The 19,408-nt window shown below is 36.2% G+C and overlaps 1 protein-coding gene across 1 annotated transcript in view; it reads left to right on the forward strand.

The window, feature by feature from the left end:
* LOC150096259 (uncharacterized) overlaps positions 1 to 19,408 on the forward strand; it is a 185,836-nt gene that overhangs the window by 80,280 nt on the left and 86,148 nt on the right. Inside the window, exon 4 of the mRNA XM_090409014.1 lies at positions 7,646 to 7,777. Coding sequence (XP_090265140.1) covers positions 7,646 to 7,777 — 132 coding nt within the window. The remainder of the gene's footprint in view (positions 1 to 7,645; positions 7,778 to 19,408) is intronic.

The following is a 19,408-nucleotide window of genomic DNA, read 5'->3' on the forward strand; positions in this document are numbered from 1 at the left end:
ACATCATCTGGGAACAGAAATGTGCAGATTTCAGCAGAAATCGATTCGAAAATCAGTATTGCCACCCGAGAAAAAAATGCAAATCACGAGAAATAACGTCCACATCAAGTTGTTAATGGCAGGAAAAATATATCATTAGAATGGACCTTAAGACGGGACTAATGGAAAATGACGTAAATGGCAGGAAAACATAAATTGCGGAAACATAAAAATGGGGTTTTACTGTAGCTGAGTTGCAAAGGTCTATTAAATGAAGATTTTGCAGTTACTAATGTGAGAATTAAGGTAGGTGAACAGGAGGTGCTCAGCATGTTGAAAAATATCAATGTGAATATAGCAGTGGGACTAGATGGCATGTTTGCCCATGTGCTATGTGAAGGAGACCTCTGAAGTTCTTTGATTACATAAAGGTCATTTCAGGATAGAAGTAGCAAATTATAGAACAATTAATATCTCAGGAGTGGTGGTTAAAGTATTGGAAAAGTTTATTAAAATTAAAAACCAGCAGTGTATAGATAGGAATGTGATACTGTATGGTAACCAGTATGGCTTAGTAAAAAGTAGGTCCTGCCTTAGTAATTGATTCAGATTTTATAATAGTGACAGCATAATTAGATATAGGAAATGGCTGCACTGTGATACTGCTGGACTTTGCAAAAGTATTTGATGGAATACTGCATGGAAATGGATATGAAGCTGGTGTTATGGATGGAAAGGGTGGTTAGCAGACTGGCAGACACCAGAGAGTAGTGTCTGATGGATTAAAATCTAGGAGAATGAGGGTGACTAGTGGAGTGCGTCAGGCCCCCGAACTATGCCCCCCCTCTTTAATTTATGTATTAATGATATAGAAAATGATTTACGGGTGAGATATTCAGTTGTTTGCAGATGATGTAAAACTAGGATGGGCAGTAGTTGAAGGTGATTTAGACATCCTGAAGGATGATTTAAATAAATTGGCATTGTGGGCAGAGGATACTGATTGTCAATTTAATGTTACAAGATGTGGGGTTATGCACTTGGAATTGAAAAGGTTATCACATTAATGGTACTGAATTGCAGGAAATTGATGATTCTAGGGACTTGGAAGGTAATGGTTGGACAATTGAACTTAAAAGGACAGATTGCAAAAGTTGGTAAAATAGCTTAAAGCTGTTTTACCAACTATTCCAAGCTATTTTAGCAAAGGACTTGTGTGTTGAAAAACACTAACAAGTAAAGATATGGAGATTATTATCCCCTTTTTTATAAGGCTATGATTTGGCTGCACCTTGACTGCTGCACACATTGGTCACTTGGATTTCTAGGAGGTGGTGGAGAGATTAAGAGACGAGTCACCAAGCTGGTGACAGGTCTGTATAATGCTCCTTATGAGCATAGATTGAAGGCATGTCGGTTGAAAATTTAGTTGATGGGCAGAAGAGACGAGATATGATAGAGGATAGGTTGAAGATGTGGGAGATTGCAAAGTTCAGTTGACAGGTGGAAAAGAAAGGGCATGATATAAAACTTATTTTTATAAGTTAATAAATTGACAGGAATGAAATTTTTCAGTACATGAATAGAAAGAGCTAGAGAACTAGTGGTCACACCTGAAGTTGTGTAAGAGTGTGATTAGTAAGGGTGTGTGGACTAGATTTTTTGCTTGCCAAGTGGTGAGTGAGTGGAATGGATTGCCAAAATTACCGTGTTTTTCTGTGTATAAAACGATTCTTTTTTTTCTAAAATTTTTAGACCAAAAATTGGGGTCGTCTTATACATGGGGAAGGGGGGGGGGTAACCGGTTGAGAGACCCACAGTTGATGTGCCAAAACTGGTGGTACCTTGTCTCCGTGAACAGGCTTCTGCCAGTCACTAGCCTTTGTTAACTCTGTTGATTGGTGTCATTAATGACTGATTCTGAATAAACCAATCAGAACTTTGAAAGTCTGCAACTCGTTGGCAGGGTAAGTTAATGCATTAACAATATTTTGCGCACTAGCCCATAAAAATGCCTGAAAATGATAAAACGTTTGTCATATTATTCAAAATTCAAGCTAAAAGAGTCATCAATTATGCAAAAGAACATGGAAATAAAGCTTCAGAGAGAGAGAGAGACAGTTTGGACCTCCTCCCACTGAGTGTATGATTAGACAGTGGAGAAAACAGGAAGAACAACTGCTCAAGATGCCAAACGGGCCTTTAGAGGAAAACCAGCAAAATGGCCAAATTTGGAGCAGAAGCTTAAAACTTGGATTATGGAGGAGTGCCAGAGTGGAATATGTGTGTCAACCAAGCTTATTCAATATGAGGCAAAAAGTTTGCAAGAGAAATGAAAATTGTTGATTTCACAGGAAAGGCAAAATGGTGCTTCAACTTCATGAGGAGAGAAGGGTTGGCCATAAGAACACGAGCCAAGTTATCCCAGAAAATGCCACCAGCTTATGAGGATAAAATCCAACAGTTTTCTCCTGTTGTCATGAAACTTCAGAAAAAATATGCTTCTGAACCAAGTCGAATTGCAAACATGGATGAGGTGCCTCAAAATTTTGACGTGCCTTCCAACAGAACTGTTGATATGAAAGGGAGAAAAACAGTGGCAATCATGAAAATACACTATACTGCTGTCCTTTCATGCTGTATAGATGATACCAAACTGTCTCTTATGCTCATTTTTAAAAGGAAAACATATCCTAAAGAGAGCACACCCTGGTGGTCTTGCCCAAATTTATGAGAACGGCTGGATGAATGAAGAGATCATGGCATTTTGTTTGCAAAGATTTGGCCCAGAAGACCTGGAGGGCTCGAAGAAGCCAGCTCTGCTCGTGTTTGATCATTTCCGAGTGCATTTAACAGAAAAGACAAAAAGGGTTGCAGTGGATTTGTGGACACAGCTAGCAGTTATTCCTGGTGGGCTTACAGGTCAGCTACAGCCACTAGATATTTCTATCAACAAGCCCTTCATAGCTCTGAAAGAAGAATGGAATAAATGGATGCAAAAAGCAGGTAATAACTTGACTCTGACAGGAAGGGTGAAAAAATCAACCATTACTGAGGTATGCAAATGGGTCCTAAACTCATGGAATGGAGTCAAGCAAGAGGTGGTTGTGAAGTCCTTCAAGAAATATGGAATCAGCAATGCCATGGATGAAACTGAGGATGATCTCATATATATATATATATATATATATATATATATATATATATATATAGACAGTGACTCGGAAGACAGCAGTAATGCAGTAGAGGTTGAAGAAAGTGATATGTCTGGAACTAATAGTGATGAAGAAAATGATATGCCTGGAACTGAGAGTGATGCATAATTTCTTAGTATGTATCTTAAAAATATTATCTATTACTAAATATACTTTGAATATGTAAAAAAAAAAAAAAAAAAGAAATGTGTTCTGTTTTATGTTTAAAATATTGATTTCTTAATTTTGGGTTCAAAAAAATAGGGTTCGTCTTATACACTGAAAAATACAGTAATTATGAGTGCCCTGGCAGTGAATGAGTTTAACGAGAGGTATTTTTCTTTCTGGTTTATTTTTTCTTCTTGTAATGCTAGTTTTTTTCATTGCTAATTTCAGTCTCTCTCTTTCTCATTCTCTCGATATTTATTTTTATCCTTTCTATTACTAGCCTAGCCTGCGATCACTCTTATGAGAGTTAAACTAGTTGACAACAGATACACCTTCTAATATTTTCACGAGTACTCACTACTTGAAATAATAATAAAGATGATAATAAAGAAGACATGAATTTATTTGCCATATTGATCATCATCATTATTATCAAATTTCTCATATGTACTCTCATCATCATCAAATTCCTGCCATGTACCCTCAAGGGGTGTACAGGATATGACAGTACTACATGAAAAAAACTACATCATTACTAACTTCCTATCTACATTTTCCTCCAAATCAGTCTGTTACTTGTCAAGACTCCAACATTATCAGATCTTATATTTCTATCGTCTAAGGCACTTTGTACCGTATCAATCCACCTATATCTTGGTCCTCCTCTGGGTCGTTTTCCTGCCAACTTGGCAGAGAACACTTGTTTTGCTAATCTTCCCTCTCCCATTCTATTTAAGTGACCATACCATCTGAGATTAGCTCTGCTAACGCATTCCTGGATGCTGACAATGTCAAGTTCTTTCCTAATATCCTCGTTTTTAATATGATATTGCCATTGATGCCATCTGTTCACGCCTCTAATCTTTCTCAGGACTCTCATATCTGCGGTCTCTAGTCTTTGGTCAAGTGTTTTACTTCTGACCCAGCTCTCAGATCCATAAGTTAAAATTGGTTTGAACACAGTCTTGTATACAGCTAATTTAGTGTTCCGACTAATTTCTTTCTTATTCCATATGAATTTATTCAATTGACTTCCCACGATACCAGCTTTGCTGATTCTGTTGTCTATTTCTATATTTAGTTTACCATCTTCATTAAAAATTGTGCCTAAGTAGCTGAAATGTTTTACTTGTTCCACAGGTTCTCCATTCACAACACAGTTGACATTTTCAATGATTCTACCTATTTTCATTGTCTTTGTCTTTTTATTGCTGACCTTCATACCATATCTATTACAACAGCTATTCAATTTAGTCAGAGAATCTTGCAGACTTGTAGCGGATTTATTTAGAAGTATAACATCATCCGCATAAAGCAAAGAGCTGATATTAACATCTCCAATTTTGAAATCAGGTTTAATACCACATTCCTTCATAATGTGATCCATATAGATAATGAATAACAGAGGGGATAATGTACATCCTTGTCTCACACCAGATTTAACATTAAACCATCTTCCTGTACTTCCTTCAATTCTAACTGCTGATTAACAACTCAAATAAAGACTAAGTATTGCTTGATATAATGCCCCATTGACACCATATAACTTCAGCATATTGAATAGCTTCTCTCTTGGCACCTTGTCATATGCCTTTTCCAAATCGACAAAACTTAAATACAGATCTTTGTTATATTCCCATGCTTTCTCGACTATTTGTCGTAAAGTGAAGATCTGATCCTGACAGCCTCTATTTGGCCTGAATCCAGCTAGTTCTTCACCAAGCTTTTCTTCTACAATTCTTCTCAACCGTTTCTCAAGTATACTTGCATAGATCTTGCCAGGAACACTCAGTAGGGAAATACCTCTGTAATTCTCACATTCAGTTTTATTACCCTTTTTATATATGGGTACTATGAGAGCTCTACTCCAATCATCGGGAATTCGTCCCTCTGTCCAGGCTTTCTGAACTATGCAGTGCTGCCACTGTAAGACTCTTATACCACCATACTTCAGCATTTCTGGTCGAATATCATCTACTCTGCTGCCTTTCCACATTTCAAGCCTTTGATGGCTTTTTCTACTTCAAGTATGGATATGTATTCCTGACTGCATGCCTGGTCAGTGTTTTTTATCACTGTGCTGTCATCACTGCTTGTTTCATTTAGCAGTTTTTCAAAGTAATTACCCCATACTTCAAGGATATCTTTTTCTCCTGTTTTCATTTCACCTTTATCATCTCTAATTCCTTTTACAGCACTCTTTCCTCCATTCCTAAGCTTCTTCAACAACCTCCAGAATATTTTGCCACCTTCTTGATATTTATTTTCTATATTCTTGCCAAAGTCCTCCCATGACTTTTGTTTAGCTAGTTTTACACACTGTTTAGCTTTCTTACATTTGTCTCTGTATTCTGTAAGAGTAAAAGCTGACTTATTTGCCAGGAACTTTTGATATGCTTTCTTCTTTTCCTTCACTGCCTCTTTAACTTCCTGTGTCCACCAGGGAGTTCTGATTTTTTTATCCTTGCACACAACCTCACCACATGCCTCTCTGGAAGAATCAATCAATGTTTCCTTCAGAGTTTGCCACTGAATCTCCAAGGTTTGATTCCTATTCTCAAACTCTTTCATTTTCTTTTCAATAATATTTCTGTAATTTAGTCTACAGTTCACATCTGAGAGCTGCTCAACTTTTATTCGCTTTAAAACTTTCTTACATGTTATTCTTTTCAATATGAAATTCAATTTTATCCTGCTCAAGACTAAATAGTGATCACTTCCAATTTCAAATCCTCTGTACACTCTGGTGTCCTGCACCAGGGAGAAAACATCACTATCAACAATAACATAGTCAATGAGACTTTTCTTATTCCTAGCCTCTTCTCTCCATGTGAATTTGTGCACGTTTTTATGTTGGAACATGGTGTTAGTAATAACCAGTCCATGTCCTGAGCAGAAATCCAACAGATATTTGCCATTATTATTAGCTTTGCTCTTTTCTCCAAATTTTCCCAAAATATTTTTGTATGTCTCACAATCATTTCCTACTCTACTATTTAGATCCCCAACAAGGACCAACTTTTCCTTTTTCATTGTGTCAGTTGCTTTTTCTAAAGCCTCAAAAAATTCCTCCACTTCTACCTTAGTAGAACCTTCTGTGGGACCATAGGCACAAATAAGTCTCATTGTCCAGTTCCCCATTCTCATATTTGCCCACATTACTCTACTTGAGACTGACTGCCATTCAAGAAGATTACCCTCGTATTTTGTGTTGAATACTATGGCTACTCCTTCTTTTCCTTGATTGTCATTGCCTGAATATAACATTTTGTATTTATTGCTCAGAAAGATCTCACCAGTTTTGGTCTTTTTTGTTTCAGTCACCCCTATTATGTCGATCTGGTACTTATCTAATTCCTCAGCTAGCTCCATTTCTTTGCCATTCAGGCTTCTTACGTTGATAGTACCGATCTTTAACTCTGGTGATGTTGAGTTGGGGTTTGTTTTCAGATTTGTTCCAGTAGCTGACTTTTCGCTGTTCGCCCTGGTTCCCTGGCAAAAACAACGGGGGCCTTGTTTAACCGGGCGACGCCCCAGCCAGCATGAAATTTTGTCATGTTGTACCATCATTTTTTATTTTGGTTTAACCAATAAGGATACAATTTGGTCGGCTATGTCCCAAATTGCCAGCCCATCCTCCTTCGTTCAGTATCAAAGTAGATACCCAACAGGGTGCACCACGAGAAGGTGAGGATTGGACATTAGGTCAGAAGCACTGGTCGGTTCTCCGCATTCCTTTAAAGGCTATGTGGAGGTCTCCTCTCAGTTATACAGCTTTGACCCTTAAGCACCCCTATGTACTCTCAAGAAGTATATAAGATAATGACAGTACTACACAAATAAGTGTACATTATTACTTAATGTTCCATCAGCAATTTTCCTCCAAATTGGTGCGAAACTTGTCAGCACTCCATTATTATCAGGAGTTATATTTCTATCTTCTAGGGCACTTCTGACTGTGGAAATGCAACTAGATTGATCTTTTTCTTGTCATCTTGACATCAAACACCTGTTTCACTTTCTCATTCTGTACAAGTGATCATCCATCTTTGCTCACATATTCTTGAATGCAAGTTCCTTCCTAATATCTTCATTAATTAATCATATTATTATTCTGCCATAGATTCCATCTGTTCACTCCCCTAATTTTTTTTTTTACTTCAATTTAACTTTCAGTTTATTTTACAAAATAAAAAACATTAGGTATCCATTCTTTTCGAAAATTAATAAATGTGATGATGTTTTAATTAAAATAAAGTTCTGTTTGATATTTATTATAATAACATATCTGAAATTATTTGCAGATTAAAAGCTCACAAGCGACTTCACACTGGAAACACATTCAACTGTGGGCAAGAGGGGTGTCTGAAGTTTTTTACTACGCTTAGTGATCTTCGAAAACATGTTCGCATCCATACAGGAGAAAAACCTTACAAGTATGGATTTTGTATATAGGTTTTTATATACTAAAACATAACTCAAGGTACTAACTTATTGTATTTTATGATGTGATTTGCCGTTTTTAGATTTTTTTTTATATATATATTTTTTTCTGTAAATTGTCTTTCAAATCATGTTAAACTAAGTCAGATGTATTTGTAAATTACAGATTTGTAAATTACAAATGTGTAAATCATTTGTAAACAAAGTCAGATGTATTTGAAGAATTGTAATACTTTTCAATTATAATCTTTTATAAATATTATGCAAAACATTTCAAAAGTAAATATGATCTATATGCCAGTTCAAGTTTTTATTGATGTTTCAAGCTTCTGTGAAGTATGAGTTTTTTCCCTTCTTGGTTACAAATTAAATTATTTTAGACAAGAAATATATTCTTGTAGTAATCCTTTACTCACGCATGAGTCAATGAATTTCGTGAATGAAATATCTTCATAATTGGACTGCTGTATATGGAGGTAGATGATTTTGCACCATATTTCCCCACTAACCCATAATGCAAAGTACATCATTTTCTTTTAGATGTGTGTGTATTGCTGTGCATTATTAGAAGGATCACTTCTCAGATTGATTTTGATCTTTATTGAAGTCTCATCTTTTTGGAGCTAGGCTTATGGAAGAGCTAAATCCATTCATATATTAATCACTTAGTCACTTTTTCATATACAAATAGCAAAACAGTGTATTACTGTTAAAACACTCTGGATTAGAGATAGTTCTAAAAAGTTTTTTAAAAAAACACTTGTCCAGAGCAGGCTTTTACAAACACCATGCCCACAGTGGGATTCAAACCCATAACTTGTTGGTTAGGGAGCAGGTCTGCTATCCACTTGGGCAGCCATGCCAATGCCCTTGATGGATACCAGTATATTTATCTATATTTATCATGTCTTTAAAACTGTGTGATGGATTTTCATGAAATTTAGCATAGGAATAAATAAGAATTATCATCCAAATTTAGTTTTGGGTTCTTATTTCACTACATGGAATTCAATTGCACTAATCTAATGTGACTTCCTTAATGTTTTTGTGGCATTAGGGAAAAAAACCTCCTGAGAATTTGAAATTTTTGAGTAAAAACTTTGTTGGCTTTTTAGGCATTAATTCAGTTTAATGCTGGTAAAGTACTATTTGGATGATCAGTAATTTACATTTGTTCACATGTTAATCACTTAAATGCTATTCAAAATATAAATACTCTAAATAGTACTTTTGACTTAGAAAAAAGTCAGAAAAATTCTGAGAGAATGAATGCTCTTTACAAACTCTCAGACATTCTTTACTTTTTATTTAAAAAAATAAAGAGTAAATACATCTCACCCTCTCCACTACTACTTAATTCTCTTACCATGACATTACTTCCATCAATGCTATCTGTAAATACATCTCACCCTCTCCACTACTACTTAATTTTCTTACCATGACTTTACTTCCATCAATGCTATCTACTGCCATCATCACCAACAACAATATTTTTTTGTCTGTAAATTGCATATGTTCTGAATTTATCTGTACACAGGATGAAAATCCTGAGTTTTTAGGAGGAAAAACCCTGCTACTTCTGTATGAAATTGGCTAACTCATCTTCATTTGAAAAAGCCCATGTAAGTATTCCTCTCATCATGACTAGAATTGAACCCAGGTCTTTTCCAGTTGAAGGGTGCAGTGTTTCATTGTTCTTCCAATTGCACTACAGAGGTATATGTTTGTGAGCTTTATTCCATTTATGAAATACAATTTTTTTTCTTTTATAATATTTCATATCAATTTGTTGTGAATTGTGTACTGTGTAGAATTAGAATGCAACAGCTTTTTATTTTGAAAGATGTCTGTAAATTGGAAACTTGTAATCCATAAACATATTTATTTAGACGTATTGAAAAAGAAATCGTTAAGCACGATAAAGTAGTGTTTACCTTTTTGATGTATTCATCCTACATCACTCTTGTTCATTCCATAAAGGGTCAACTATTTTTTTTTTCAAATTACATTTTTGATAAAGTACCAAATCATTGTCATTATCAAATCCCTGATATATATGAGTGTGAGGCACTTGTTTGTGATGGAGGAAGAACCTCCTAGTGATGGTACTGGCCCTTTTCATTCTTATTCTTTGTCAATGCTTTTCTGTCCATATTCTTTGCTCTACTTCTCCTAAGTCTTTTTTACTGTCCTGTCTTCCGGAGTACCATCACTGAGATGGTACTCCGGAATACCATCACTGAGATCAAACATTTTGCCACTGTATTTGACGTGTGGTGTGACCCATGGACATCAGAAAGGGAGATCAAGGTAGTCTTGCACTATCTGGTCTCTGCGTTGGCAAGATGGACGATTTTGGACAGCCCAGCCCAGCCAGGATAAGTTGACTACTGGACTTGACTAAAAGGGTCAAGGGTGTTGCAGCAAGTCTCCTTCCCTATGATCCATGGACCAGGGCCATGGCTGCTGTGATGCTCATATAGCATCTGGAGTGGTCCTGGCATTCTACTCCTGAGTGCAGTCATTATCTTGCTGGTGAGTGGGCATCTGTGGCTCCATGGTGGATGGGGAGCTCTGGCACTGAATCCAATTCCTCATAAGAATGGACACTTCCTCCTGTTTATCAGGGGCACTCAACAAATAAGCTGCAAATACACCATTATTCCTAATCATACAATGAACAAGTGAATGTCCAATTGGGAAAATGTCATCCTTCTTCATTCAGAAGAGTTTGGAAGGGTTGGTAGGATCTCCAAAAAATGTAAAGCAGCTGTGTTCATTAGATATCCTTATTTGAAGGCTACAATAGTACAATAAAAAAAAATTATCCATGCAACATCTCTTGGGGTAATACTGATTACAGTTACTCCCCCCCCCCATGGCCCACAAAACTAAACTTTTCTAGAGGCATAATATCCACATGGGACCTCCTTGATGTTCCCAATGAAGAAATACATTCCAAAACCAACATCTGATTCATACTAGAGTCATCACCCTTACCTTTAATAAACCAAACCACCATCTGTCAAAGTAGGATGTCTCAACTGTCCAGTACAGCTCTATATCCCAAACCCTTATGGTGCTTTAAATGTGTCATTCTCAACAGAGTAGTTGTGGCTCTGCCATCTATGCCCGATGTGATGGTAAAAAACATGAAAATAAAGACTATAAGAGCAAAACACTAAAATGCTCTAATTGTGAGGGAGACCACCTGGCATACTCCTGTTACATTATGTATACTTCGCTTTTTCCTTTTTTTTTTTTTTTTTCACATCTCCTTGCGGATATGTCGAAACCGGTCTGGGTAGTGACCCTTCCCATAATGCATAGCATTATACATGTCAGCAGGGAGATGTGCTTTGCATTATGGGGGTACTAAGGCAAGTGATGTGAAGTCAATACCACCTTTACCACAAGTTGCCCCAGTCCTAAAAATACTTCAGGTGCAAACTTTGTTTCCTTACACTTGGATAAAAGGATTAAACCAAGTACAGGTATCCCTTGCTTAACATGGGATTTGATTAACGCATCTTTAAATTTACAACGCAAAATCATGCAAGCCTCGTGGTGTGAGCATGAGGAAGTTATTCCTCCCACGCAGCCATGCTCCCAGAACCTGAGTGCCAGCCAGTTACCTCACTACCAGCATTAAGATTGGGTGTATTACAAGCTCCAGTTGTTCTGCTGTACGTATTTACAAATTACGTTCTTCGTAAATTTTACAGCCCATTAATCATGTCAAAGAATAAGAGCAATCCCACAACTGGGTCATTAAATGAAAAAAAGAAGAGGAAAGTAATTACCTTAGATACAAAACTTGATATAATTAAAAGATTTAAATGTGGTGAAAGTAAAAGTAAGATCGGAAGCGAATTTGGTTTTAACAAGTCTACAATATGGACTATTTTATCGAAAGCTGATGAGTATTGCAAGCAAGGTAAAGTTGCAGCTACTTCTGCAAGTATGCAATTCACATGTAACTGTAGTGCTAATGGTTGAATTGGAAGATCTGTTGATTATTTGGCTGGAAGACTGCAAACAAAAGAGAATTTCAATTATTGCCTATAATATCACGCCAAAGCTCTAAGCCTGTTTTCAAGATTTAAAGAGACTAAATATAAAGAAGACCATTCAAAATTTGCAGTCTAGCAAAGGCTGGGTTGAAAATTTTAAATCTAGGACTGGACTAAAGAATATGAAAATAACATGCCGATGAAGATGCTGCATCTACATTTCCTGCTGAGCTGCAGAAAATTATCGAAGAAAATGATTACGATTACCACAAAATTTTCAATGTAGATGAAACTGTCTTCTATTGGAAAAAGTGCCATCTAGAACTTTTATATCAAAAAAAAAAACAAGCAGCGCAGCCTGGCTATAAAGTATCAAAAGATTGCTTAACTGTTATGCTTGGAGGGAATGCTAATGGAGATTTTAAATTGAAGCCACTGCTTGTCTATCGAACTCAGAAGCTAAGGGCTTTAAAAGGATGTAACAAGAACTCTTTACCTGTAATTTGGTAGGCGAATCAGAAGGCTTAGGTTACCCAAAGTCTATTCAAAGATTGGTTTAAGTCTTATTTTTGCCCGGCAGTTGAAGCTTATTGCAAGAGAAATAACAGCTTTCAAAGCTCTTTTGCTTTTAGATAATGCACCTGGTCATCCAAATTCTCTTAATGATCTGTGTGAGAATGTGAAAGTTTTATGTTTCCCACCAAATATGACATCATTGCTACAACCTATGGACATGGGCGTCACTGAAACTTTCAAAGCCTATTTTCTTAAAAAGATATTCTCAAAGGCAGTAGAAACAACAACGGGAGAAAATGCGATTATGCTCGAAGAATTTTGGAAAAAATTTAACATTAAACACGCAATTGAAAACATTCATGACTCATGGGAGCAAGTGTCTTCTAGCTGTATGAAAACTGTTTGGAAAAACCTTTTGTCAGAATGTGCTAATGACTTAGGTTTTTTTCAAAATCCTCTGAACAACATGATTGAAGAAATCGTTGCAATTGGTGAAGACCTTGGTTTTGATGGTGTTGATGCAGAAGATGTTAAAGAATTATTGGATTCAAATTCAGAGGATTTCAGTGACAGTGCTCTTGAAATTGAACAACAATGTGCATATGAAGACAATGAACAAATGGAATGTGATGATGAGGTTTGAAAGGAGATAACAGTCACAGACTGGATGGAATATTTTGCAGGTTTAGAATCGCTTAAGCAGCATTCTTACTTACAAGTAACTAAGAATGCTTGTTTGCTGAGGTCTGGAGAGTCATTTTGCTTTATCGTAGAATTTATGCCGATAAGAAAAAAACTAAAACTGTTCAAAGGACTCTTGATAACTTTTTTTGATTAAAAAATTGCAGTAACTGATGTAGGTACAATTATTTATTAAACATTTACTTGCATTCATTTTTTATCTTTCCTAAAAGAGTACCATATAAAATGAACTATTAATACAATAATCGATCATGGAAGAATTATACTTTTTACCATTGATTATCATATTTGATTAACGCGATTTTGATATACGCAATAACATCGAGGGATTAATTAACCGCGTAAATTGAGGGATACCTGTATATAATTTCTTGGTAACTTTAATTTATAATATAACCAAGTGAAAAACTTTCAACACCTATCTATCTCTAATCCAGAGTATTGTAATAATAAGGTGTTACACCTTTTGGCATCTCATATGTAAAAATATAACTTCTGCATTATCTTGGTATCACCTCTAGGTCTGGCTCCCACTGACGAGGCCTCAGTGGGAGCCAGACTCCAAAATCAATAACGGTCAAAACCGATCTGGGTAGTGACCCTTCCCATAATGCGTAGCATTATACATGTCTGCAAGGAGATGTGCTTTGCATTATGGGATACTAAGGCAAGTACCACCTTTACCGAGAGTTGTTCCAGTCCTGAAAATACTTAAAGCGCAAACTTTGTTTGCTTATACTTGGATAAAAGGATTAAACCAAGTATATAATTTCTTGGTATCTTTAATTTATAGTATAGTAAAATCCCGAAGTTATGCAGTAGGTGGGTGGGACCAACAAAAAGTGCGGTATTTTTTGTTCGGTTTGCATGTAATTTATATATACAAACATACAATTGGGACCAAAGGTTTACAAAAACACCTATATTTTTTAAGAAATATAATCATAATTGTAGTTTTTCGTACATAAAAAAAAGAAAGTTATTTCGATGTTAATGGTTTCATAAAATCTAATAGATTCGTCTGACGGCATAATGTCTTTTTCTTTTCACGCAAAATTTCTTCATAGCAAGCTAATGATTTTTTTTATTCCTTGCCTTGTGGCTACAATTCGTTCCTCGTTAGAATCTATGTCCTCCAAAATCTGTAAACCTTTCTTTTATAATTGTTCTTACTGTGGATTCCTGTAGATCGAACTTATTTGCTAGCTCACAAATTTTCATTCCGCCTTCAAAATCCTTAATAATGTTGAGTTTTGTTTCCAAAGTCAATGTTTTTCTTTTCTTGCTAGCTGTAGAAGAATTGGACTTGCTTCTTTTGGATGACATTATTATTTTTTATGTGATAAAATTTTTATCAAGAACATAACATTAAACAATTACAAGGTTTGTAGACTATAAAAATCGTGTATGAATGGAGACCACACGAAACACGTCAGTGCTTGTTCACAGCATGTGTGACACTGGCGAATGTGGCCGGTGCCTGAAAGATACGACTAGTGGCGAGGCGTGAAGCGGGACGGGAATACGTATATATAAGAAACCGCAATAACTCCGGATTCGCCTAAGTCGGGGTATGACTGTATAACCAAGTGAAAAACTTTCAACAAATTTATTTGTTTTTTTGATTGCACCAGTTACTGTATATTAGAGTGCGAGATTAGAAGACTTAAAGACAAGACAGATATTATTGTTTGTATTCCCTGCTTATTTTAATCTATACCTTTAATTAGTCGTGGCTTGATTATTGATCACTTAAATTTAATCGAACCTGCTTAAGGTTAATTATGCAGGATTGAATTTTTCGGGATAGTGCATTAACTGAATCAGTTCAGTGTGTTGTTCACAAACCATTTAATTACATCTAAAGGAATATTTACATTGTCTGATGTGCATTAATATATATAATATATAAATACACAATTGCATTACAGTTCCTTGTTAATTCCAATTCTTCCCTTGAAGTTATATCACAATCTAGAGCAGGGCTATCCAACCTTAGGTAATCCGAGGGCCATATTTGAAAAAAAAATTTATCCAAGGGCTGCATCACAGTGCGTATGTAGTAATTTGGTGAGCAGCAGTGACACAACCTCAAAAGCTGAACAAACAAACAACACTAATTGTGCACTAATCGCCGCTCACTTTCCCCATGAGTGCCCGGAGCATTTGTGTTGGAACAAAACAGTATAAGAACTCTTTTTTGACACATCTAATATTTGAAAAACAGGTGGGTATGTAGTGATGTAAAAACACCAAATAAAATTATCAACATTGACATAATTGATTAGTAATGGAATTAAAATATCTAAGATGCATTCAATTCAAATTGTTGTATTATTTTGTTGCTGATGAAAATCAAAACCCACAGGCGGGCTGCATGTGGCCTGCAGGCAGTGCTTTGGACAACCCTGACCTAGAGCATCATGCTAGTCATATATACACACTGAAAGCATGGCTTACCTTTAATAAGCTTAATTCAGTATAAATTCATATTATCTAGTACTGCACTCTTCTAACTCTTACAATAATTACTCATACACAATTGAGATTAAGACACACCTAGAAGCTTATTTCGATATTGTGTTTCGATTAAAGATGCCAAGAAATTATATACTTGTTTAATCCTTTATACAAGTATAAGCAAAGTTTGTGCCTAAAGTGTTTTCAGGACTAGGGCAACTCGTATAAGGAAACTAAGACTTCGCATCACTTGCTTTAGTGTCCCATAATGCAAAGCACATCTCTTTGCAGACATCTACGAGGGTGGTCTGAAAAGTTCTTGGCCTCGACCACAGATGGCAACACTATCGGCAAGAGGTTTTTTTTTCATTTGCCCACATGGCTCCAATGCACTCATCTTCTTCCTAACACACTTAAACAACCAACACCCCAGAATCAAGTTCACCCTGGAAGAGGAAAACACAACTGCCTTCCTTTCTTAGACACACTGGTCACCTGCCAGTCTGATAGAACCTTGGTTTTCTCAGTTTATAGAAAACCCACCCATACAGGCAGATACATTCACCAACAATTCCCCCCCCCCTCCCCTTCACAACAATATGGAGTCATTAAGACACTACACAACAGCACTAAACTTATCTGTTCAAATGACAATGCCCTAACCACAGAACTAAATCACGTTCTCAACACTTTCTCAGTCAATGGCTACCTCCCCAAAAAAAATCGAAAAAATATTCAAACCAATATCCCCCCCCCTCACAACGAGGATTACTCTAAATCCATCACCATTCCCTATATCCAAGGCACCTTGGAAAAAATTACAAAAATCCTAAAAAAAATGACTTAACTTCTTGTTACAGACCATAAAAAAAAATTGGCTTCCCTTATCCATTCCACTAAAGACCCCCCCCCACCCCAGACCTACCTGGTGTATATCAGATCCCTTGCAGCTGTAAGCTGTCTTACTTTGGCCAAACAGGCAGGACAGCTAATATCAGAATTTCAGAACACAAGGACTACATCCAGTTTCACCAATACAGCCACTCAGGTCTTGCAGACGATGCGGTGGATACCCGCCATAGAATATGGTGGAAGAAAGCCACAATAATACATCGCAGTAAATTCAAATACAAAAGGCTATTCATGGAATCAGCCTCTTCCATAAGGAAGAATCCAAACCTCAACAAATTTGGGTGCACGAGACTGCGTCAAATTTGGGAAACCTATATCAGAAGTCCTTCAGCCCAATCGGCCAAGAATACTAACATTGCCCGTTAGGTGGCACCATCAGGACTTTAGGAGAAAGAATAGCTTCCTGCTTCGTCCTCATTTACTGTTGTGTTTTGCTTGCGTGCACATGTCTTGTTTTTAAGTTCCTGTGAAAATTGCAACGTGACATTGCCGAAATATTGTAAGTATTAAATTTATTTTAATGTATATTCTATTGTATATTTGACCTCCTTCTGAGAATCAATTGGGGCATTATCTGTATTACTAACATTATGAGCACAATCTCCTTTTGAAAGAACTCACATTTTGAATAATTCAGGGGTAATGTTGTTTCATCAAGTCTAGAAAGAACCTTTAGTAAGGTTTTTCTATGTGATATTAGATCCTTAGAGTGTGCTAGTAATTTGTCCTGGAAACAATTTATTCTTCATTTAATATGTCAGAAAGGATCGAATTTAATAATGCTTGAACTGACAGGGCTGAAGTTAGAACCAGCTTAGTGAAGACTTTTGTTCCTTCTAAATTATTTACTATTTCTTCAACCTTGCATGGAGAAAATTCATTTGTTTCAGTTACTCGCTTGACTAGATTTGTACAGGGCATTTCTGTGAGATCCTCAGAGAAGACATTAGGAAACAACTGGAATGCAGACTCAAAGAAGGTATTGATTAATCTATTTTTTTTCACTGAATGTTTCAATTTTTCAGTATCATATGCTAGGCCTTCTTTCAGTCTTATCAAGTCTTCCTTCTTACCTTTATTTATCGTTTCCTTTTCAAGGACCTCGACACAAAAATTTAGGGTATATTTTACCCCACAATAATCTACTCCTGAGAAACTGTCAAATGAAAGCATGCAATTCTGAGTAATACATTTATTTTCCTTGATGTGTAAATTTATCTCAGGGATGCTGTCATTCTGATTAGATCATTTAAATTAACAATGTCATTGAGAATTGGGTTTCTTATTTTGTCGTAGAGCACTGCTAAGTTGACTATACAAGTTCCAATTAAATTTTCTACTTTGATTATTCAAACTAGCAAATTGGAACTTGTATAGTTGATTATACAAGTTCCAATTAAATTTGCTAGTTTGATTATTCAGTAAGTTACTATCTTCTAACACAATATTTGAATCATACCTTATTCCCTTTCTTTCCTTATAATCCAACCTTTCCTGCCTATAATAATTTAGCTATGTCCTATTTTGTTACAGTTGTAGCATTTAGGCAGAATGATTTCTTTCATTATTTCCATACTTGTAGTTTCATTTAAGTACAATCTTAAGTGACATTTCTTTAAGTGCAATCTCCCTAGAAAAATGTAAAATGAACAGGATAAGTTACTTATCATGAGAAATTTTACACTCCTGAGCATGCCAATGGTGGAAGGACAAAAAGGAGATACAAAAGTTAAAAACAGAGCAATGCATCACATGCCAGGAGACGAACAGGCAGTATACCACAAGAATAGCATCAGGCCCTTTTATGCTAAGAAGGCAGCTGTAATGTTTCACTCAGAACATTGACAAGGATGCCATCCCCACCTTCTCACAACTACAACATTCCTAATTGCTATCTCCTTTGAGCGAATGAAAGAGAGAAATCTTTATGGGCTAATTCCTGAAGATATGTCAAAAAGAATTGCATGAAAATTCTCTTATTAAAAAAAATTTTGGAACATGCACATCAGAGAATCAGAGTTTGCCTCCAGACCTTCTATTTGATGGTCCATCAATAAATATCATGGATACCCCTGTCTTCTTCCTCCTCCTCAGGAAGATAAAACAATCAATATATCGAGTGCCCTAGAGAGAGAGAGAGTGGAATTTGACAAAGTCTTGGATATTCCAGAAGAAGAAGAAACAATTGATAATTGCCATCCACAATTCTCAAAAAAGAAAAAAATCAGTGACTACTGAAAACAAATCCACTCAAGATCACAAAACCACATAGGAAGTCAGATGATATCACCAAAAAGAAATAATGGCAACATTCCTATAGTTCCATGAAAATTCATTGAAAAAGCAATCCATTGAATAAACAATTCATTGCATGACAGTTTGTTGGAAATGCAATTGATTGAAAACGTAATTTTCTTGTGAACTATTGTTCAAAAGTGTTCAGTAATAATACCTAATGTTGCTCAAGGTACAGACAACATGTGTAAATGGGCATTGAAACATAATTATTTTGGAGGAGGTAACTGATGCAGTTTGTTTACTTTTTTTTAAAAAAAAAAAAAAGGTTAAAATGTTCTCTCAGAAAATAATAAAATAGGAATGATGAGTAAAGAATTAGAAAAATTTGAAATAAACTTAAAAAGCTTTTTGAAGCATGTTCATCTATTGTTATATAGATGAGCAGTGGTTAGAAGTTGCATTCGAACTTCTGAGGAATGCCAATGGTCGGCAGACCACAGTTAGAAAACACCATATGGAATGATGAGTAAATTCATTCATTCATCTTCAAGGCCCACCTTTCCTAATTGGGTTGTGGGGGCAGCAGCTGCAAGAGGAACTTCCAATGGTCACGATTCTATGCCACCAAGCTCAGGTGTTCTGGTGGGTCTCCCAAACGTGTCCACCCAAGGTTTTGGATATAATCTATCCAGCGAGTCCTTGGCCTTCCACGTGGCCTCCCACCCTGTAGCTTGGCAAAGAGGGTCTTCTGGGGAAGCCTCTCTTATGGCATTCTGACCAGGT

The sequence above is a fragment of the Typopeltis vanoorti genome, chromosome 19 (assembly GCF_054136105.1).
Source record: "Typopeltis vanoorti isolate ZY-2024b chromosome 19, IOZ_Tvanoo_1.0, whole genome shotgun sequence".
NCBI classification, from domain to species: Eukaryota; Metazoa; Arthropoda; class Arachnida; order Uropygi; family Thelyphonidae; genus Typopeltis; species Typopeltis vanoorti.